Source organism: Enhydra lutris, unplaced genomic scaffold (genome assembly GCF_002288905.1).
Source record: "Enhydra lutris kenyoni isolate GAN:26980312 unplaced genomic scaffold, ASM228890v2 scaffoldscaffold9, whole genome shotgun sequence".
NCBI lineage: Eukaryota > Metazoa > Chordata > Mammalia > Carnivora > Mustelidae > Enhydra > Enhydra lutris.
This window is the reverse complement of record NW_019154093.1, coordinates 32,010,003-32,033,008: the sequence shown is the minus strand read 5'-3', so window position 1 is coordinate 32,033,008 and position 23,006 is coordinate 32,010,003. Positions and strand designations below refer to the sequence as shown.

The following is a 23,006-nucleotide window of genomic DNA, read 5'->3' as shown; positions in this document are numbered from 1 at the left end:
AATAAAACGGAACAAAATCTCCACACATGGACCGTACTGAGCGCTACTTTCTGACTCCTGAATAGGACTCAGTACAAACCCTCTCCCACTAATGCTCTGCACATTCATCATGCCTTGAACTCTTCAAGTGCCTTTGCACCCTTCTTGAGTTCCCACTGGGTCTTACTCTTCTTAGAACATCAGAGTGTCTCACAATGCTGGCTACGTAGTAGGCATGAGTGAAGTTTGTTTTCTTCCTCTTTTCATCCTTTCAGACCCAATTCAAATGTCCTCTTCAGTCTGGGACTAGTACCCAGCTCCCCTAGGCAGTTACGAGCTATGTTCTCTTCCTTCCCTCACAGCGACCCACTCAAACCCTCTACCGATTTATAAGCCTTTCACCCTGTTTCTCTCCTATTTTTTTTTTTAAGATTTTTATTTATTTATTTGACAGAGATCACAAGTAGGCAGAGAGGCAGGCGGGGGGTGTGAGGGGGAAGCAGGCTCCCCGCTGAGCAGAGAGCCCGATGTGGGGCTCAATCCCAGGACCCTGGGATCATGACCTGAGCTGAAGGCAGAGGCTTTAACCCACTGAGCCACCCAGGCACCCCTCTCACCTATTTCTTAGAGACATCTTTTACTTATCCTTATAACGAAGTCTGGTGACTAGAATAGCACACTGAGTACATAAACAACTGTAAGGAGTGCAATGAATGAGTTTATCGGTTAATTAATCTACTACAACATTTTCTCTTTCTCTTTTTGGCTCAAAAAACACACATTTTTCCCCCCCAAAAGACCTTCTCTTCAATAAGATACCACTTTCAGAAACCACAGTTCTTAGAACCTGGAAGCTGACAGACCTGGAGATGTTGGGCAATACTTTTACATATCACTTTATGTAACAAATTCTTGGTTTACCGAATTTCATGATCTACGGACTTTTATTTGCCTGTATTGCTATCTCAAGGAACAGCAATGAGCTCTCTGGCCCTTAAAGCATTTGCAAATATGTTTTGGCGATAGTTCAGCCTGAGCAGTGAGATTCTGGCAGCTTCCCTGAAATACTGAGAATTCATGATAGAAGTACACAGCTTGGAATTATTTGTCTGTGCTCCCATGGGTATTTTTCTTCCTCCCTTCCTTTTTCTTTTCTTTTTCTTATTTTGTATTTATTTATTTATTTAGGCTAGACTGAAAGCATAAGGGGCAGTGTCCTTTGTGTTTTCCTGTTCTAAGTAAAGAATTCTGCTTTTTCTTTTATGCAGAAAAGAAAATCTAAAGATCTTAACCAATTCTGACGGAGTTACTCAGAGATAACTGAATCACACATCTAATACCATCAACCAAATATCTGTCTTGGATAACATACACAAATATTCTATTCCATTTGCAAGATCCCTAGTCTCTGGAACTTCTTACTACTCTCACTAACCATCTTCATGTAATCAAAACTCTAGGTAACTCTACTACTCAGAAAGTCTGGGTACATTTCTTTTCCTTTTTTTTTTTTTTTTTTAGGATTTACTTCTTTTATTTTAGAGAGAGAGCAACAGCTAGAACAAGTTGGGGAGTGGAGCGAATCTCAAGCAGACTTCCCGCTGAGTGTGGAGCCCAACATGGGGCTTTATCCTAGGACCCTGAGATCATGACCTGAGCTGAAATCACGAGTCATGCTCAACTGACCGAGCCACCCAGGTGCCCCCAAAGTCCGGGTACATTTCATTTTCTTTAGGATTCTGATGAATGAGTACAAGTTACAAGTAAAAAAAAAAAAAAAAAAGCAATGGTGTATATGTGTATGTTTCTAAAGATGCTGTTATTGTAGTCCTGGCAATTGTGTTTCATTGGAAGTTGCTTGTATTTAAGTCATGAAACCTCAGGGTGCCTAGGTGGCTCAGTCAGTTAAGCGTCTGCCTTCAGCTCAGGTCATGATTGTGGGGTCCTGGGATGGAGTCCTGCATCAGGCTCCCTGCAGGGAGCCTGCTTCTTCATCTCCCTCTGCTGCTCCCCCCGCTTGTGCTCTCTCACTTGCTCGCTCACTCTCTCTGTCAAATAAATAAAATCTTAAAAAAAAAAAGAGTCATGAAACCAGAATCTAAAACTCTGTTATTTACTAGCTTAACTTTTCCAAGCCTCCATTTCCTTGACTGTAAAATGGGAATAATGTTACCCTTCTCACACAACTGTAAGACTTTACCGTGATAGAGGGTAGAAATATTTATTAACTGCTAAGTACTATATAAATGCAAATTACCATTATGGATAAGGGAAAAATAAGAAATTTTGGGGGGGAAATGAGTGCTTTCCACTACTTTATTAAGCTTTCAAAAATAATGGCTCTTAACTGTACACATTGGTGATAAAAATGGAATATAACCCAGTATGTTCTTTTCTCTGGGCAGTGGCATTACAGTGTTTTCCTCTTCTTCCTCATCTAATTTTCCCATTATGAATGTGAATTACTGCTATCATTTAATTTAAAAAAGGGAAAAGAAGCCAGGCTCCCATAATTGTGAGGAAAGGGAAACACCTCTAACAGGCACCCCTAGCCCTAGCTGACACAAAGGCAGTGGTGGGCTTTCCACTGGGTCTCTTCATACTCGGTTCAGCTCAGGGACTAACTGAGTGCCTGGGAATTCTGCCCCTTCAGCGTCTTCAAACACCTGTCACTTTACTTCGGCCTAATCAGCACCTTGTGGTAAGTATACCCTCAGCTCGGTCAGGGCATATTCCAGGCCTCGGCCAAGAAAAATGTCAACCCTTGCTGAGGGAGCCAAAAGCTAACAGTTTGGGGATTAGTTTCCATTTACCAGTCTAGGCATCTTGGGAGTGCCGGGCACCTGCCTCTGCCAGGTGACAGGTCTGAGGATGGGGCAGTGGCAACTGAAGAAGAGCTACACGGAGTTGTCTGAAAACACTTCCATCTGGCTGTCACGTCTCTCTATCTTTCTCTCTCTCCCCATCTTTAGCTCCCTTTTGGTCTTCTTCTTCTTTTTTTTTTAAAGATTTATTTTACCCATTTAAGAGAAAGGGGGCAGGGGGAGAGGCAGAGGGTGAGGAAGAGAGAGAAACACAAGCAGACTCTGTGCTGAGTGTGGAGCCCAACCCAGGGCTCGATCCCATGACCCCGAGATCAGACCTGCACCAAAAGCAAGAGTCAAATGCTCAAACCAACTGCACCACCCAGGTACCCCTCCCTTTTGATCTTCTAAACACGCTATTCTGTCTGCCTGAAAATTTCCACTCCATATAGCACCTATTAGCCTGGCTAACATCTCCTGCAATTACTTTCCACTTCACCCCAATCCAGGATGGCTTTCTTGTTGCCCTCCACGCTCACCCCTACTCTATTCTACCTGTCTGTTCTTCCCCGACCTCGACTCTGAGGTGTATCCAGGGCTGATGTCTGCACATCAAACATCAATAAGGGTTTGCCACAGGAGTGGTCAGACCCCAGCTGACTGGCTGGGAGGTCCAGCAGACCTGCTCTGTCTGCAGTCTTGTCCTCTTTGGCTTTTATGGCACAAATGAATTTACTCTGAAAGGAGAGGCAAGCTCCTCAGGAAGCCTCTTCCAGATCACTCCAGCCTTCAGGGCCTCTCCCCCAGCCACCACCAGACTTTCCCTTTAGCAATGAACCCTGTATTGCCTTGTGACTCCCCTGGAACTGGGTCCTTGGAGTAATATTGCAAGTGCCTGATGGACAGGAGCCACGTCATAACCCAAACTCCATCATGTGCTCAACAACTATGAATCAGTGTCTACCATGTTCCAAGTACATGAGAAAATACCAAGATGTGTAAGACATGTTACTTGCCCTCACAGATCAGCACAGACATACAGGGGAGGGAGACAGACATGCAGGTAATAGTTTAACTGAGTTAGTTATAATTAGGTTCTCACCCTAGTTTTAGTGTGGTATTCTGTCTGGGAAATCTCCAGAGATGGGTTGTTCTAACTTTCCCATGGGGACCTCACCTACAGGAAAATACACTCAAAAGCTGTGCAAATCAGAATGTGCAGAGAACCAGACAGAAAATGGGATTCCCGACACGACAGAACCAGGTTAGGTGCCCTGCCAGGAAAGCTCCCAGGGCTCCCTGCAAGTCACCATCGATCACTCTGCATACTTGTAATTACCTGGCCAGGGTCTGATGACTTCTTGCCCCAAATGTGGATTCTACAGGGCCCTGCACAAGACCATACCCATCTGCCCCCAGAGCCTCACTCAGTATCTGGGATGTGGTTAAAGTTCAATAAACATTTGAGGAATGAGTCAATCAAAGACGTACAAACATGAAAAACTTTTCCTAAGAAACTACAATTAAGAGAAATTTGCAAAGCATCAATGCTGTACTTCTTCAAGTCATCACTCCTATAGCACGCATCATCGCTAAAACGTTTTAAAGATGCAGCAGGAAAAGCTGTTACTAACCTCTAGACCTGGCCAGATCATAATTTACTGGCATATTTCTACATACCAGGTTCATCTTCAACGGTTTTCTATCCCTTTCCCAAGCCCCCCATTTTCCTGAGGAAGTTTCAAAAGCAGTGACATTCTATTCTATCTGCGACTGCATGTTCTATTTCCTTCCCAATTTCCCAACAAATTCAAGATGGGACAGAGCACCACTTCCGCCCTCTGCCTTTGTGTGTAAACATGGATATCATCATCCACAGTCAGGGGGGAACAATAACTCTGCACCGTGAGATCAGCCAAAAATAATAGGTTCAGCCTGTCTCGTTCTGGAGCCCATTTCTGAGTCCCTTTACCCCGACATTTGTAATGCTGATGTGTGAGGAAGTGTCCCAGCCTTTGTGGCTGTGATGATCCTGAGAGGCCATGGCTGTCCCTGCATCATGGACAGACTAATGTATGCTTGGGAACATGAGTAATATTCTGGCTTGTGCTCTGAAATGCTTGCTAGTGGTTTGTTTGCTGAGCCGGTTCTTCTGAAGTCTGACTCCTTTGCACCTCTTTGCAAGTCAACTTCTCTTCCTTTATAAAAGCTCATCTGTTCTCACAAACACCTTAGGTACCCGACTCTGGACTACGGAGTGGGAACGGTGTTGAGTCCCCACAAGAGGTAAGGTAAGGATTCTCCACAGAGGTGGGTGTTTAAGTCCAACAACACTGCCTGCCAACTACGATTCCAACAACACACAGGAAATCACACCGAGTGACTTTGAAAGTCTTTTCATTTCCAACACCAGGATTCTGTTTGTCTAACTGGAGGGTGTCAGGTGAATACTGTGGTCACTCACTCATTTATTCAACAAGTGTTTGCTGAGCTCCTACTCCACGCTGGCCTTTATAGGCGGCTCTGGGGATATGATGGAGAGTAAGACAGCTGTGATTCCTGTCTTCACATAACACAGTCTAGTGGAGCACTGGCTAGATTAACTAGATGTTAATCAAGTAATCATAAGTAATTTTTAAATTACAGCTGTAATATATGCAACAAAGGAGAAGTGTGTGTGCCATGAGAGCCAATAAGAAGGGGAATGGACCCACAGTGGAAGGTTAGGGAGGCTTTCCTGAGAAACTGCTCCTGCTCTCATCTGGAAAAATACAGAAATAAATGACACTGTACTCAATGAAACTATGGAACTGAAATACCACAAAGCTTGTTTAGTCACTAGTGTCCACCCTGAGAAACTCTGTAAAGAAACTGCAGGGAGCATTCACCAGCAAGGGACTAGAAGGTGGAAATTAACTCCTCTATAAACAAGGAGATCAGAAGTTCATTTAAATGACTTCAGCTGCTACTCATTCACAGCAGTAGAGGCCCATAGCTACGCAGCTTGGTTTTTGAACGTTTGCTGCAGAAACATTACAGAACAATTTTCTTTTTTTTCAAAGAGAAAGAGAGTTTGTGGATTATTCTCATGATGCATTCTCTCTTTGGATAAAAGAGATATCAAAGGGAAGATAAAATCACAGTTGGCGCTTAGTATTTGAATGAGTTAATAAATAAAGAGGACAAACTTTAACAAGAAATAATTTAAAGTCTAATGTCTGGGTTAAAAAAAAACCAATCCCTCAAATGTAACATGAATGACAAATTTTCTTGGCAAATTATCCTGAGTAAAACCTTAAAGGGGCTTCATTAGCCACATTATATGGGCTAAGCAGTATTATGAAATGTCCTGAAAGCTAACATAAGTGAAAGTTATTTCCAAAAAAGTACAGGGCCCGGTACTCTAGAAATAATCATCCCACTCTAGTCTTTACTTCTTAGATCACACATGGATTTGGGCTCAGTTCTGGACCTGATCTAGGAGAGGCACTGGAGAACTTGGAAGCATCGAGAAGCTGGTGCTGGGTATACAAAAAATGAGGAATGAGCGGGAGGACTAAGGATGGGTAGCCTGGTCAGGAGAGGACCTGCAAGCTGCTTTCCAGTAGGTCAAGCCCTGTCATGTGAGAGGAGCCCCTTCTGCTATCTCTCCAGGTGTTTCCCAGCCTGTCCACTCAGGGATTCCTTAGGGCTCCAGGCTTGGCATCCACCTTGCCCAGTGCTTCCCACATGGATCTGTGGGGCAAGATGTCACTATATAACACACACACACACACACACACACACACACACACACACACAGATGCAGCTAACTGTTTAGGTAAAACTGTACAAACAGGATCCCTTATAGTAGAATGTTTCGGAATCTTCTAATGCTACTATCATTGTGAATATTCAAGACAGAGAGCTGTGTTCCAAGTTTCCCGATCTCTATTGAATTCAGAACCCTTTCCTGGAATTAGTATCCTTCCACACACCCAAACACCCTGGGAAACCTTGTTCTAAGCTTTTCTCCCTTTCACTCTGTTCAGCACTGATACAGGTGCAGGGGGTTAGGAAACCAAAGGTTAAGACATGGTCCCTGCCTTCAAAGACAGCTTCGTCCATAAAAAAGAATGCTTGAAAGCAAGCCTGCACTTAATAACATGGGGGTGGGGTATTTCATGGAATACGACAACCTCACAGGTTCATGTGCATTCATCTGGTATCCCACAAAGTAACATGGCATCATCCATATTTTATGAAGTAGGACAAGGCTAAGCAGTGGCCTTGTATTCTCTGACCGAAGACACAGAACGCTGGGAAACCATCGAGTCTTCTTTGTGGACACTGTTCAGTCCCAAGACTCATCCATCTTTCTTACATCCTCCAATTCTATCAAGTCAATTCATTACCAAGGAGCACTACCACTCCCTCTAGGACGTTCCATTTCTTAGAGCTTTGTATATAGGTGTTTTAAATTTACCAGCTCATTCTACCCACCCTACCCCAGGACTTGCAGGAAATGAAATAAAATCAGTATTCAAACTGCTATTCAAAACAGTATTCAAATCAGTATTTAACCTGGTATGAACTCAGTTGCAAGGCTTACAGAAGGCTAGATTTCAATCTTTGCTTTGCTTTGGTACTAAAGGACCAAGATCAGTCCTTTTATTTCAAAATATTGGATAAAAATACTAAGAGGAGAAGAAATATGGCCAGTGATGTACCTTGCAACCTGGCTGGAGACCAACACATGGATAAGGGCCACATGCCTGAATGGAGGGTTAGAAAGGTGAGAAACTGACATGGGTAGGATGAGGCAGTAGAGAAGGTCATGGAAGTAGGACTTCCGGTCAGCATTTGGACAGGCAGAGAGGAGGAGGAAGAGCACAGTAAGTAGGGTCTAAGGGTCCTGAAAGGTCCCCCAGCCTACCACGTTCCCCTCCCTCATCACGCTAACCATTTTTGCAGACCTCCTCATGGACAAGGACATGGTTCTCATCTCTTGATCACCTAGCAACTTCCTTCCACCCTAATGGCCTCCTTCCATTTAACCTTAATGAATCAAAACTTGTTGCTACAGCAAGCTTGGGCCGGTTCAAGAGAAAGATTTAATGCTGTGCGGCAACTTCCTTTTAAATAAAAACGAAAAACTGACTTGTTCCACCATATTTCTTCCCCAGAAAGGAAAACATTTATAAAGGTTTCCTTGGCCACGGAGGGAAGAAACACATGTTTATCACTCTGTTTAATCTCTACGGTCTCAGGGACGATGCCGCCGAGGGGGCCCCCCAAACTTCCTGTCTTGGTGGATCTGATCCTCTGGAAGTAAAATTAGCCCTCCTCGGCTAAGCACGCTCACGGCTTTTCAAATGTGTACACTTCACCAGGGTTGTTATAAATAGACTGCATTTTGATTTAGGACACATCAGCCACTGGTGCTATTTTGGTCCCGCCTTAGCAGTCAGAGCGTCCCCGGCAGTCGTGTTTACAGGAAAGGGCACGGTAGCACAGGGCCATGCACTCACCAGTCCCGAAGCTCTCCTCCCCACAGAGGGACAGTTTGCTCGCATCCATCAAATTCCCGAAAAACTTCCAGCCCGTTGGGGTCTCATACAAAGCGATCTTTGTAGCATTAGCCACCCTTCAAAGGCATGAAATCAAAGTTACATCACAGCAGGACTGTTAGCTTAGCCACGTGGGGGGGGGGCACTGGCAACCGTTATTGTAATCAAGGGTCCCATTTAGCACGGCTCGGAGGTACACATAATTCTAAGATGGATGGAAAATCGTAGGAGAAAACTTGTGCACAATGGGCTATTATACGTGGAGTCGGAGGAGGGGGTAAAAGAGGAAGAAGGAAGAATTAATTCAGGTCACTGAGGTTAATATCTTAGAAGGAGCGACAGTAGCAAAATGTGCAAGGCTGTTTTTGAGGCTCTTTCCACCCAACGTGTTTTGGACACAGACTGGCTATCAGCATTCCATAAAGAACAAAGGAAGGATGTTTCGGTGCACTTCATGTCACAGACTCATGGATTATTGGGCTTAGGAGGGCACCATTTTACAGAAGAGGAAACAGGGTCTAGGATGGTAGGTGACCAGCCTAAGGTCCGCAGAGCCAGGATGAGCAAAAGCCTGCTATCTAGCCGCCCGGTCAATGCTCTTTTCGTTTCACCAGAAGCCCAGAAAGGACAGTGTCCTGTGGGTCTCCCATTTGTACCAACTCCCCCACGCTGCTCCTTGGTCCCCTATCCTCTCCAACACATCTTCTACTCCTTCCTATGTATCTGTAGACTATTTAGAACCTTACGGGCCTTTTTTTTTTTTTTAAGGTCCCTTTCCCTCTGAAAAGGAAGACGAATCTACATTTCATTTGCTGTTTTTAACGTAATGCCTTCCAGAAAGCTGACCTTATCGCTAGCAGAGCAATGTCACATTTAGACTCTAACATCTGAAGAAAATTAAATCTATACGCTTGAAAGCTGAAAATAAAATAAACTTTTACCTGGGTAATGAGTTATTTCCATTGTGATTCTATATGTGCATTATCAATTTTTCCAAAAACTAGAAATTAAACTGCTCTTGGATGACACGGAAGTTATTTCCGGGCCTGCTAGGTCTAATTACAACAGCTTGGCCAAAACCAGCTCACAACTTCAGCTGCAGGGTGTGGACCCAGAAGCACAGGGTTCTAATTCTTGCTTTGACTTAGCTGTGGGGGTCTTCAACAAGACGACTAGCCTCTCTGACCTTTGGGGTCCTCTTCTTTAGGATGAGGATTGCTGTGACAATCAATTAAGACTATAAACCACTCGGGGTGCCTGGGTGGCTCAGTGGGTTAAGCCTCTGCCTTCAGCTCAGGTCATGATCTCAGGGTCCTGGGATCAAGCCCCACATCGGGATCTCTGCTCAGCAGGGGGCCTGCTTCCCCCTCTCTCTCTGCCTGCCTCTCTGCCTGCTTGTGATCTCTCTCTCTGTGAAATAAATAAATGAATAATTAAAAAAAAAAACGACTATAAACCACTCTATGAATATTATCATCAACTTTTTCTTAGCAGAAGGGAAATTAGCACTGATTGTGTTAACACATATCCCTCCTCTCCCCCACAGTAGGAAACTACTACATGGCCCACTTGGGCTGATGAGGAGCAAAGGTGCTGGGTTCAAATTCTGACTCAGCCATTTACTAGCTGGGTGACCTTGGGCAAGTTACTTAACTTCTTTGGCCTTTTGTTTTCCCACCTCTAAAGTGGGGTTATAGATAGCATTGACCTCCAAAGGTTGGTTTGAGAATTAAATGACTTAAAACTTAAGGCAATGCTCAATAAATATCAGTTATTCCTAGAAGAACCTTGATATATCCATTTGGCTTTCTTCTCTGACCTTGACCTTTTATTTATTCACTCATTCCTTATCCATTCATTCATCAAACATTTACTGGGCACCTAATATGTTCTAAGTAGCATTCTCCTTGGTCCTCATTTACTATGTATTACTTGTATTTTTTTAATTGTTTTAGAGGTGGTCTCACAAATCACCTTAAAGCCTTTGTAAATGAGGGGTTATATAACAAATAAATAAATAAGCAAATCTGAGATACTAAATGTTTATTATACCGGGTCCTTTCTCATAAAAACTGAATATAATTTTCCTTAACTATTTGAGCTTTTTGTTTATTTGGATTTTGGAGAAATGAACATTTACTGTGTTTGTGTATGGACGGGCACCCAGCGAGGGATGGACGTGGAATGCTTCTTCAGAAGTTCTCTGACATACTGACCCTCCTTCGAACTGCTCTTTCATTCAAACTCTGTGCACACCTGCTAAAGGAGGGGGGTGGTTCTCCAGAGTGATGTCTTCAGTACAGTGGGGCTGCCATCCACTCATTTCTTCAGTAACATTCAACTGTTCTTTTTTAAAAAGGGTGTGTGTGTGTGTGTGTGTGTGTGTGTGTGTGTGTGTCCTACTGTGTGCCAGGCACACCATGGCATACACTTTAGTGAATAAGACAGTCTTTTCTCTGTAGAAGTTTACAGTGTAGCAGGACAGACAGGTAAGCAAACAAGCTATGGAAACAGTGTGGTAAGTGCTGGAATGGAAGAAGCACAGGGTCGTGAGGAAGCACAGAGAGGGGACATCTAACCCAGAAAAAACCCACACCTTCCCTCATAAACACTTATATGTGGAAGAGAAAAAACAAAACAAACAACCAAACAGACTCTTGCATAGCGAGAACACACTGGCGGTTGCCAGAGGGGAGGTGGGTGGGGGAATGTTGAAACAGGTGACGGGGATTAAGAGAGACAAGTCCCAGAAATGCAGAGCACAGCATAGGGACTACAGTCAGTAGTACTGCAATAACGTCGTATGGGAACCGGTGGGGACCCCGCTTACTGCGGTGAGCACTAATACACAGAATTGCCAAATCAATATGGTGTGGGCCTGACACCAATAAAACACTATATATTAATTCTCCTTCAATAAACAATGTTTGACTAAATAAACAGTTAGCACACATTATGCCTCAGATGCCCAAGCTGCGGGCGGGAGCAAGAGCGTTCTGGATACAGAGAAGAGCCCGGTGAGGGCCACGGGAATGAAGACCTACCGGTCCAGGGCCCCACTGGTGGGCATACTGCGGGCAAAGCCTCGGACCCCGGTTTGCTGGAAATACGGAATGCTGAAGATGTTGGCAGCAATGACAGCCACGGAGTCCGAAGGGTTCACAAAGAACCCGTGCTTGCCCAGAATCATGTTTCGATCCTTTGGGAGAAGGGGGATTCAAAGGAAGAGCTTTTAATCAAACTGTTAAACAAACAAACAAACAAACACCACCAACAACAAAAAACTATCTTACATGGGGGGGTATCAAAATTTTAAATTCTCAAATTTAAAACTGGTATCTCTATTCATACTGGGTTCTAAGCACTGAACTTTGTTTCTAATGGTTCTGCATAGTACACTGCTACACCGAAGGCACCCCCATGCCAAAAAAACAGAAACTGTTTTCAATTAAAGAGCAAGCACAAACTCCTTCTGAACCAGAATCTCTGCTCCTCCTCCAGAGGCCGGCTGACTTGAACTTCCCAGACCTTTTCCAAACTCTGGAATCAATCACCTCTCTCCCAAAGGAGAGAAGAGATCGACATAAGAAAAGGAAACAATGACTGTTCACATAGTTTGGTGGGTCTACTAGGCATCTTTCGAGGAATAAAGCAGATTTCTTCAAGAAAGGGCTCCTAAATCACGGCCTCTCCATCTGATGCAGGGCCCAGCAAAACACACTGCCACCTTCACTGCTTCCTCGGTGCCTGGTGTAAGGAAGTACTCGAGTAACACTGTGTATGGAGGAAAAAACTCCCATCATGCCCTGCTTCAGAAAGGGGCACTGCAAAATAATGTCTTGGAGGACCTTTTAATTGTCCAAAATTTTGATATGGGAAATTTTATGTTTTTTCAGAAATAATGGGTTCTGGCTGAATTTAAGAAGAAGAGCAATAAAAATATATTTTTGTCTAAGTAAAACGTGTAGTACCAAGGTGTAGTACCAACGAAAATACATTTCTTCCCTGTCTGTTATATAGTCACCAATGTAAATAAAACAGCCTGTTTATTAAAGATACTAAGTGTAGAGAAGGAATAAAAGGTTAATTCTCTCATTATAGTTTTATTATTCAGCTAATGCAAATGACAAATGGGTATATTACAAGGCCAAAATCTTTTAAAGGGTTGAATAAACCTAGGATGGATTTCTAGAACCTGACCAGCTCATGAAGCACCAGCCGTTATACCATTAACTGCACCCTGATCACCCTGCCACTCTTAGGAAACAGGAATATCTAAAACCAAACACATGGGTCCCATTTCAAGGACTCATTCCTGTTCAAGAGGGTCCTCTAATAACTTAGCCCTGACCCCATATGCAGTGAGGACTCCTTGACAGTCACTCACTCACAAAGCCCACAGGGCCTGATGGAAGCAGCCTGCTTCTCCCTGCTTTGTAGGACCAGGCCTGGCCCACATCAGAGTTCACGGAAACACCCTTGTACCCACCCCATCTCCATCAAAGGCAGCCCCGAAGTCGTGCTCTCCTGTTTTCATGGTCTCTACCAGGTCAGCGGCGTAGGTGAGGTTGGGGTCAGGGTGGTGACCTCCGAAGTCCTCCAGAGGGACACAGTTAACCGCTGAGTTGGCGGGGGCGCCCAGTTCTTCACAGAGGATCTTCTTCACGTATGGTCCCACAACTACGTAAAATGTGAAAGGAAGAATCAGAAACTATGATTTGTTAAAGCATGTCAGGATCAGGGGAGGAGGTAGAGGCATTCTAAGGAGAATGGCGGGAAGGGCAATGAGAACATAAAGCCTACGTTCAGGGGCCAGCAGAGATAAGTCTGACTGGGATGGAAGGTTTTGCCAAAAGGAATAATGAGGGGTTCGACTAGAAAAGGTGGGGCTAGTTGATGAAGGAAAGGAAAATGGGGGAAGGCAGGGGAGTTAGTGTCTATGAAGGCCCTACTACACACCTTGCCAGGGGCTTCACAACCATTTTCTCACTCCTCCAAAAAAAAAAAAAGAGCTCACAACATAGTAGAGCTTAGTGCTTAAGAGCTTGGACTCTGGAATCAGTGTCTGGGTTCAAATCCCAGCTCGGTTAACCATGGGCTGTATAACTGTGGCTCCACCTACCCTATCTGCAAAATGAGGATAATAATGGTGGCTACCTAACAGGGCTGGTGTGAGGATTCGACAAGTTAATAGATAGGAAGCCCTGATGACAGCACCTGGCACATATGTTATAAATATCTGCATTATGATTATCATCTCTACTTTATAGGTCAGAACACTGGTCTGAGATGAAGCCATTTGCCCAAATTTACATATCTAGTGGGAGAGGGAGCTGGGATTCAGAGCCCTAATCCTCCTACTATATCCGGTTATCAGACAAACTGGTTAAAAATAGAAACAAACAAAAAGTAAGAACTATCAGCAAGAGGAAAAACCAGTCACATACTTTTATGGTGACATTTTGTACAACTACCAAGAACATTCATCTCTAAAATGCTGAGAATGTGTTTTCATCAAGGAAGGTACAGACACCAATGTAGGCCACAGAGGTTGGAAGAGGATAGAAGATGTTTCTCCAGTTAGGGGTCACATTAAGGAGGCTATGGACACACCACAGAATAAGGTCAAGGCAGCCAGGGCTGTGAAGGATATGGAAACTGAGGCATTAGAGGAACCCCTGAAAGACCTGGAGAACAAAGTGTACTTCATGACCAGCTTCCTCTACCCCACACCCCAACACAAACCCATTCTTTTTAATTTTTTATTTCTAGTTTTTATTTAAAATCTAGTTAATTAACATATAAAGCCCATTCTTAAGCCATTCTCCTCACTTCCCTAACATAACATCTCTTAAGCCTTCGTGGCTTTGTTCCAGCCATTGCATCAGCTGGAAATGACCACCCTAGATCTTTCTCTCATAATAACTACTAAGTGGGTTGCCAACTTCTTCCAGGAAACCTCTCTTGATACTGCTAGTCAAGCTATGCCTTCTTCCATACCCCAAAAAGAATACTAGAAATTCTATCTACCCCTCATTTTGTTAGCAGTTTTTGACCCATCCCATCTCCCCAAGTCCCTGCCTACCCCCAATCACACATGTAGTAGGTACCCAATACATACCAGGTGAATGGTGTGAAATGACAGAATGGCTATTATCTTAGTAAGGAAGTAGACACATTCTGTGGGACTCCAGAGGCAACTTAGGACTCAAAGGTGAGGTTCAGGGATGGAAGATATTAGCCCACCAGAAGGTTTTCTAACTGTGGTTTCACAGTGTAACAGGAGGCCCTAACGGCACATGGAAAAGGTTCAATCCCAGACAGAAAGTGTTCCCAACAAGGCGCACAGCTGGACTCTAAAACCAGGGAGACTCTTTCCTCCTCAAAGATTAGAAAATTCTAAATTTATTACAAAACAAATAAATAACCTCCGTGCTCAGGAATTCCCGTATTTCTCCATGTGAGAAAGCCTCACGGTTCTAGTCCACGATGGTGGCTGCTATCTCTGCTGACCGGGCCACACACCCACAGAGGAAGAAGAGGGAGAGACACCCAACTGCTATTCCTGAATTTAATCCTCAGCTTGCTCTTGTAAGCTCTGCTCTTCTAAGAAAAGGCACATGTGGGGGCAGCTGAATGGGGTATGGGACTCAGAACATGTTGACGTCTTCTAGCAAATGACTCCCGCCCCCCTTGGAATAGATGGGGGCGTTTGGGAAGAATGTAAGGTATCTTCTGAGGGGGAGGAAGCACCCACAAAAAGTTGCTTAATGTGGAAACTCTGACCTTTGCACTACCTTGCCACAAGGAATGTCTCTACCATTTTTTGGCTGTATACAATTAGATCTTTATCTATGTGAATGACACTCTGATATGGTTGCAAACTCACTATTTAAAAACCGTGAAGCAAAGAGTCTTGAGAAAAGGCTTGTTAAAGCATCATAGTACCCAAGGTAGAGAGCAGCTTGCTGTCTCTGAGAGGAGGCAAGGGAAGAGACATGGCTCCATACCTCCATGCATGGCATCGATACGGATCTTCAGTCGGTTTGGACCAGAAAGCAGTTCTTTCAGTGCACTGAAATCAAAGATGTTCCTCAGCATGGTAGCATAAGCTTCCACGGAATCCACAATTTCCACTGTGAGAACAAGCAATGTTAAAAGATGGGGGAACTAAACACATTAAGAAATATTACCCTCAGGCCGCCTGGGTGGCTCAGTCAGTTAAGCATCTAACTCCTGAGTTCGGCTCAGGTCATCATCTCAAGGGTCATGAGATCAAGCCGCATGTCAGGCTCTGTGCTGAGCTGAGCATGGAGCCTGCTTAGGATTCTCTCTCTCCTTCTGCCCCTCCCACCTCCTTCAAAAAAATTTTTTTAAAGAAATATTATCTTCTGAAATGATTACATTGCTGTAAACCCACAATAGCTACTTTAAAAGGATAATTATCAAGCCCATCCAGCATGCCCAGGCTGTTACACAATCTCTTATTCAATACTAACAATATTCCTGACAGGAAATGTTCTTAGTCCTATTCTGTAGACAAGAAAGCTTCAAGCCTGAAAGGGTAAGTAACTTGCCCACACAGCTGGGATGGGGCACACGTGGGATTTTTTTTTTTTTCTCCCAAGATTTTTAGTTATTTATTTGACAGAGATCACAAGTAGGCAGAGAGGCAGGCAGAGAGAGAGGAAGGGAAGCAGGCTCCCCGCTGAGCAGAGAGCCCAATGCGGGACTTGATCCCAGGACCCTGGGATGATGACCTGAGCTGAAGGCAGAGGCTTTAACCCACTGAGCCACCCAGGTGCCCCACACATGGGACTTTTGACACAGGTTTGCCTGACTGTAAATTCAGCTACATGGCCACACTCCCTCCTTGCCTAGCATCCTAAGAAGCACATTTTGATGATATAAGTAACAGGAAACTCAATGCCCACTTTCCTTTCCTTTTTCTAGGCCCACTACCGTGGAACTTAATGGTAAAAAGCAGGGAAAAAAATTTTTAATAAACCACTTCCCACACGTACCACTAAAGAAATAAAACAAATATAAAAACTTAGTATTGTTCTTGTTGGATGTGCGGGGTTCTGAACATTTTTGAAACATTAAGAGTTTAAGAAATTCTCTACTGGTGTTTTCTAAACCCTAAGCATGTCTTCAAGATGTGCCAAGGTGCCAGGTTATCTTCGTTAGGATGAAACCGCGACCTCTCGATGGGTAGGTTCCAACAAAAATGCATTCCATCAAATTGCAATCCAGAGGAAAGTGTGCACATTAGAACAGCCAAAATGCAAGTCGCCTTACTAACTACCTCATTCTTTTTATGCTAATATGAACAATGTTATAAACACTGACTCCATCAATTACTGCTAATACCTTGGCATTCAACTACAAAATCTACCACAGCTGCCTGTGTGGGGAGTTTCATTTAGCCCCCAAAATGGCTGACTTGGATTTTACTAAATATCAGGGCAGAAAAAATAAAGAATCCAAGCCCAGGCTTTGGGATAATTCACACCTGAGTCTAAATCTGGTTCACCACTCACTGACTGTGGGATCTTGAGCTTGTCATGTAAGCTCTCTCAACCTTTGTTTCCTCATCTGGAAAAACTTAATACAGATAGTGCTGCCCTCACAGGGCTCTGTCAGAATAAAGTGGGATAATGCATGTTATGAGCTTGGCATATAATGAACGCTCAATAAAAGTTAGCTTTGAATGTAATCCTACAGGTCTTCTAGTCAAGGCTATTCATTTTATAGGCATGGAAGCCAAGGCCTAGAAAACTGGAAATGATTTATCCAAAGTCACAGGGCTGATTCCTGGCAGGGCCCCGAGAGTCCAGGTCTCTGGATTCCCAGACCCAACTCCAGACCTGCTAATTAAGGCATGCAAAGGTTAGTGACCACGATCTTTCCAAAACTGAAGACTCATTGTCTTAAAACCTTGAAAGGCAAACTGAATTCAAGTTGGAATTAAAGAGGGCAGGAGAGGAGGAGAGTCAACGTGCCGGTGAATGGTTTGAACTTGTTTTCCAGGTCAAACTGCTGCTTTCCCAGAACTCCAAGGTCTACTTTCAGGTCAGGGCAAATTGCATATTCTTCAATTGTCTTACTGATTTGGAAGATTTTATCCGTTATTGCTTCTGGAGCAGGACCTGGAAATCAGACAACGAACTGTGGGTCATTTCGTGGGACTGACATGAAAATACAAAGAACACAGAGCTCATCCATTCCCCTTCATGAGCACATGTGCCATTCCATCATTTAGGCAGCAAAGTACCAAAATTTCCTAAAAGAAAATATCATGTTAATGGTCATTCATGCATAGCCTCTCATATTCAGGTACAGCAGAATGAGAATCATTCCACTGTCACCAAAAGGAAACAAAGAGTTCCCTTGCAAAGGATAAGAACCAGAACCCTGGCCTTCCAAGGCCTCGGTTCTTAGTTTACCCTAATGAACAGAAACTGACTACCCTCAAAATGACAGCAAACTCACCTCCATTGGAAATATTAAATTTGATTCCAAAATCTCCATTGGGTCCTCCTGGGTTGTGGCTGGCTGTCAAAATGATCCCACCAATGGCTTTGATCTTTCGAATGATGCAGGATACGGCAGGGGTGGAAAGGATTCCATTCTGCCCAATAACCAAGCGACCAATCTAAGAGAAGAAATCCACAACGTGCACCTTAATATCGATAAATCCAGAGCTACTGCCCAGAAATATCAAAACAACAGGCAGATGGACAAAGAAATAGTGCTGAACCAGAAAAGATGTTCTTTAATCAACACCTACGGCTTAGGTTATTATTATTTTATTATGAAGTAGAATGTTACTGTTGAATAATATTATTATTGAAGTAGAATTCACACTGTAGAACAAAGCCATTCCTTCACAAAGCCATCCCTTCAGATAGTTTTTTGGGACTTTGTAGTTTTAAAATAGTGTGTGGCCTGGGGAAGCGCTCAGGCTCTGGCAAGAAAACACAGAGTATTTGAAACACAGTCTTTCCAGACCAGGTTCATAATTTTCCACTGAAAAGTTGTTAGAAAACCCACATTTTTATCCAGTTCAATCATACTTTCAAACCACACTGACAGGAGAAGATGTAAGTTTAGCTGGTTAGAGAAATTCTACCCAGAGAGAAGGCTTTTTGCAAATTAAAAAATTTTTTAAAGTGAAAAGGGCAAACTTTATATGAAGAGTTTAGAATCTATGACTCATAAACTTATCTTTCCAGTCAAGCCTGGATTCTGATCAGGTGGTCCCCTCCGAGCAGGACAGACCTACCCACGTCGGGGTGTACCTGGGTTACCTGCTGAGCCTAAGGCAGAAGATGCTGGGGCTTATTATTGGTTAATCCTATCAGAACCACCAACAGGAAAGGACTCCAGGTGGTATTTTGCTGTGTTCTCAACTTACCTTCCCGGATCTCTCATAGATGCTATCAGCACAACTCCTAAATCTTCCTTCACTAAAACGTAATTTATGTTTGTTTCACCGTGACCCAAGTTGGAAAAGAAGGAAGAAGTCCCATCAGTTCCTTGAACATACTTGGAGAAGACCTGATGACTGCATCTAAAGATTTATAAAATGAGGAGTTTGTGCCCTCATTCCATTCTCCCTTCTGAGAGAAGAAAGGGACAGGGGTGTTTTAAACGTTTCCATTTGTTATTTCCTTCTGCCCCACCCAAGATAAACATGCTTGAAGAAATGACTTGTGGTAGAAGATGTGTCTGATGATACCTGGATTCTCTGGGAAAGCTTTTCTGAGACTGTTACCTCTGCCCCCCTACAAGTCACCGAAAGCTTGCCTGCCTCGTCATCAACCCCTCGGCTGCCAACCATCTCCCAGGAAGCAGCTGGTTCATTTCAGTGACCTCTTGGCTCTCACTTGTCCATCTCAGAACAATGTTCATTAGATCAATACATTTGCTCTGCCTTGCCTCCCTCAGGAAGTGGTGATGACCAGGGTAGGCGGTATAACGAGGCTCCTCTGTAAACTAGAGGGACCAGAAGACGGTGCGAAATCAACATTAATGATTATCACCGAGCCATACAGTGCTTTCTAAAACCCATCACATGTTCAATTCATTCTCATAACTGCTCCCTAGGACTGCTGTGTAGACGAAGAAGCTGAGGTCCAAAGTTATGACGCTGCTCATTCATCCATTCTTGCATTCATCTAAAAGCAATAATAAAGTGTTTATGAAAAGATGGTATAGGAGGCACTGGGATAGATGACAGGGCAAGGTTACGTGGCAAATTAGTAACCATAGCTGGCCACTAACAGCTAACTCAATACAGTGCAAACAGTAACATCTCACCCTTCTAGCAGTTTCTGGGTTCTTATAAGAGTGAAAGTCTATGGTTGAGCAGTTCCATAATTTCGATAGGAGTGGCTTAATTAGAGATGGCAATTTAACCAGCCAGAGTAGTGATGGAGTTATCTGGAAATTATACTTGCACATACTTGCACGTAAGTTATACTGACCTATACTCAGATCTTATATGTATTTGGTCTGGAGAGGGAGACTGGTGAATGAATATTAAGCTGCACCACCCAAGTCATCCCTTATTCTAACATTCTTTAGGGTGAGATCTGCAATGGTCAACCAGTCAGCAATGGTCCAAGAATGAGGGGATTATACTGGGGGTAAGAATAAGAAAGTCAAGAGACAGAAGCAAGGAAAGTCCATGGTTCCTTCTTCCTCTTCAGCCCAATAAGAGGTAACAGCAGATCAAAGTCCCTCCTTCCAGAGGACTCTATCCTATGAATCACCCTTGGGAATATTAATCCTCAACCTGATATTGAGGAGATATTACTATCTATTACCCTCCTTCCCTTGACAATATCTGGAGAACTGCAACAATTCCTGACTCAATCTCCCCTTTCTCTCTCCCACCTGTACCACCCTTATTCTACCCTGGCTGATTCATCCTTCCAACTCAGGACCACCTCGTTCATCTTTTTAAATCATAGTTCTGTGCCTCTCCTCTATGCAAACCTTCCCTGTACTATACGATCTACAAATTCTAATTTGAGCTGTAGACACAAAAGAAGCAGGGACTCAAACAGATCACTTGTACACCCATGTTCATAGCAGAATTATTCACAATAGCCAGAGGTCCATCAACAGATGAATGCGTAAACAAAATATGGCATATACACACTGTGGAATGTTATTCAGCCATAAAAGGGAATGAAATTCTGATACATGCTACAATGTGGATGAACCTTGAAAACATTGCACTAGGTTAAAATAAGCCAGACACATAAGGACAAGTATTGTATGATTCCATTTAAATGACATACACAGAAGAAGGCAAATTCATAGGCAAAAAGTAGAAGAGAGATTGCTGGGGGTGAGGGAGGAGCAATGGGAAGTTATCGTTTAGTGGGTACAGAGTTTCAGATGGGATGAGAAAAAAGTTCTGGAAATGGATAATGGTGATGGTTGTAGAACACTGTGAGTATAATTAATAATACTGTGCACTTAAAAATGGCTGACACACTAAGTTTTATGTTACATGTACTTTACTACCAAAAAAAAAAAAATGTATTTTTAAAAAAGAAAAGTCCTTCCCTGGCCCCCAAGTGTCTACCAACTTTCAGATAATTCCCTCTACCTGGTACTGAAAGTTTCCCCATCAAACAGCCTTTCCTGTCCTTCCTTCTCCCTCCCGCTACTCCTTCCCACATGACACACTACCAGGAAGGACACCTCACGGTTTATGTGCCATTTTATCATCCAACATGACAGGGAGCAAACTTCGTTTTCCTTTTAAAAAACAGGGCCTCAAACTATGAAAAGAACCTAGATGTCCATCAACAGATGAATGGGTAAAGAAGATGTGGTGTGTGTGTGTGTGTGTGTGTGTGTGTATGTATACACAAATGGAATACTACCTAGCCATCAAAAAACCAAAATCTTGGCATTTTCAACAACGTGGATAGAATTAGAGGATATTATGCTGAGTGAAATAAGTCAATCAGAGAAAGACAATTATCATATGATCTCTCTGATTATGAGGAATTTGAGAGGCGGGGGGAGCTGTGGGGGGTAAGGAAGGAAAAAAAATGAAACAAAATAGGATCAGTAGGGAGACAAACCATAAGAGACTCTTAATCTCAGGAAACAAACTGAGGGTTGCTGGGTTAGTGGGGGGGTTGGGATAGGGTGGCTGGGTTATGGACATTGGGGAGGGTATGCGCTATGGTGAGCGCTGTGAAGCGTGTAAACCTGGTGATTCACAGACCTGTACCCCTGGGGCAAATAATACATTCATTATATGCTAATAAAAAAATTAAAAAAAAGGGCCTCATGTTTTCTTATGTTTCAAAGAAACAAGTTCCATGTTCTTTGCCCTGCTAGTCATACACACATATTCTTATTTCTAAACATATCTCTACATTAAAAGCTCTGGAGACCAAATGAGATATCGCTATTATAAACAGGGGCCCACTAATGTCTTATTTTGTACATTAAAATTTCCTGTACTTCTTAGCTCACAGAAGCATCATGTAAAAAAAAAAAAAAACTTCTTGTAAATGCAGATAGCTCTATGCAAATAAAAACAAAGGGAAACTTCTAACAAAGGCAAATTATATTCTACAGTCCACAAATGCACCAGATAAAAGTGTAATAAAGAGGGAAAAAATGGAATGATCTTCATTTAGCTCACTAGGCTGAAGAGGCTTCCAAGAATCGGCTTAAGGGTGAAATGGATATTGATAGAGGTGGGGAGGAAACAAACCTGTGGCAATAAATCATCTTTCCTTTACATTTCCTCCCTAGAGCTCTGTCCACAGTCAAAGGGATGTTACAGGAGTCAGAACTGAGGATATGTTAGAAAAGGAAGGAATCAAACCATCTAGGAGGTGATAGGTTTTATCAGATTAAAGTGCTTTACAGGTCCACTAAATGTTTTACGTAATTCAGTTTGGTTGCATGACTGCTTTAAATGCAACACTATTTTAAATCAAGAATGCCCTTGAGAAGATTTGAAAACACTGCTTGGGCTGCCACAGCTCTAACAAATAGGCACTTACCATATTTAGTCAATTATTATCACTTAAATGTATTATTTAGCAAACCTTCAGATCGTAAATCTGAGCAAGTCTATAGGGTCTGCCTGAATTACACATTCCTACCACCTCTTCCAACATCCTTCAGCTCCACACAAAAATGAAATGAAGCCAAATATATCACAGCAAAGGGGACAGTGTACCACATCCACTCAACGATCTAGATATATGCGGAGAAATAATGTTCCTTTCGTTCTTTCTCTAAAGATTAAAAGCATCTTAATACCTTTCCCTTTGCAGCTCTCCTGAAAGGTGAAATTTACAACATGTCACATTTTATCTTAAAAATCTGTATGCTTCATAATAATTTCATATTTGAGTGCTTTATCAGCAATTTTTACATGAGAGGCATTCAGATTCTGAAACTGGGTAGGAAGGAAACTTCACATTATAAACAATAAGATCTACAAACATTTTTAAATTTAATTTGGTGGTGTGTTTTTATTTTTGCTTTTAATTTGGGTTTTGCAATCACACCTGCTTGGCATATTATTTAAAAGAGACCGACGGCCAAAGCCCAACACATTTGGTTGTCATGCTAAATTTTTATGTTCTCAGGACCAGAATCACTCTCGGAAAGGAAATAC

General features: G+C 43.0%; 1 protein-coding gene across 2 annotated transcripts in view; it reads right to left on the bottom strand.

The window, feature by feature from the left end:
• The window catches only part of LOC111143383 (phosphoglucomutase 1), a 62,798-nt gene that overhangs the window by 11,292 nt on the left and 28,500 nt on the right, over positions 1 to 23,006 (bottom strand). For both annotated transcript variants that reach the window (XM_022497087.1, XM_022497086.1), the window contains exons 2-7: positions 17,828 to 17,990; positions 17,338 to 17,484; positions 15,343 to 15,468; positions 12,822 to 13,012; positions 11,377 to 11,531; positions 8,294 to 8,409 (exon numbers count right to left, since the gene is read on the bottom strand). In XM_022497087.1, the coding sequence (XP_022352795.1) occupies positions 8,294 to 8,409; positions 11,377 to 11,531; positions 12,822 to 13,012; positions 15,343 to 15,468; positions 17,338 to 17,484; positions 17,828 to 17,990 (898 nt within the window). The remainder of the gene's footprint in view (positions 1 to 8,293; positions 8,410 to 11,376; positions 11,532 to 12,821; positions 13,013 to 15,342; positions 15,469 to 17,337; positions 17,485 to 17,827; positions 17,991 to 23,006) is intronic.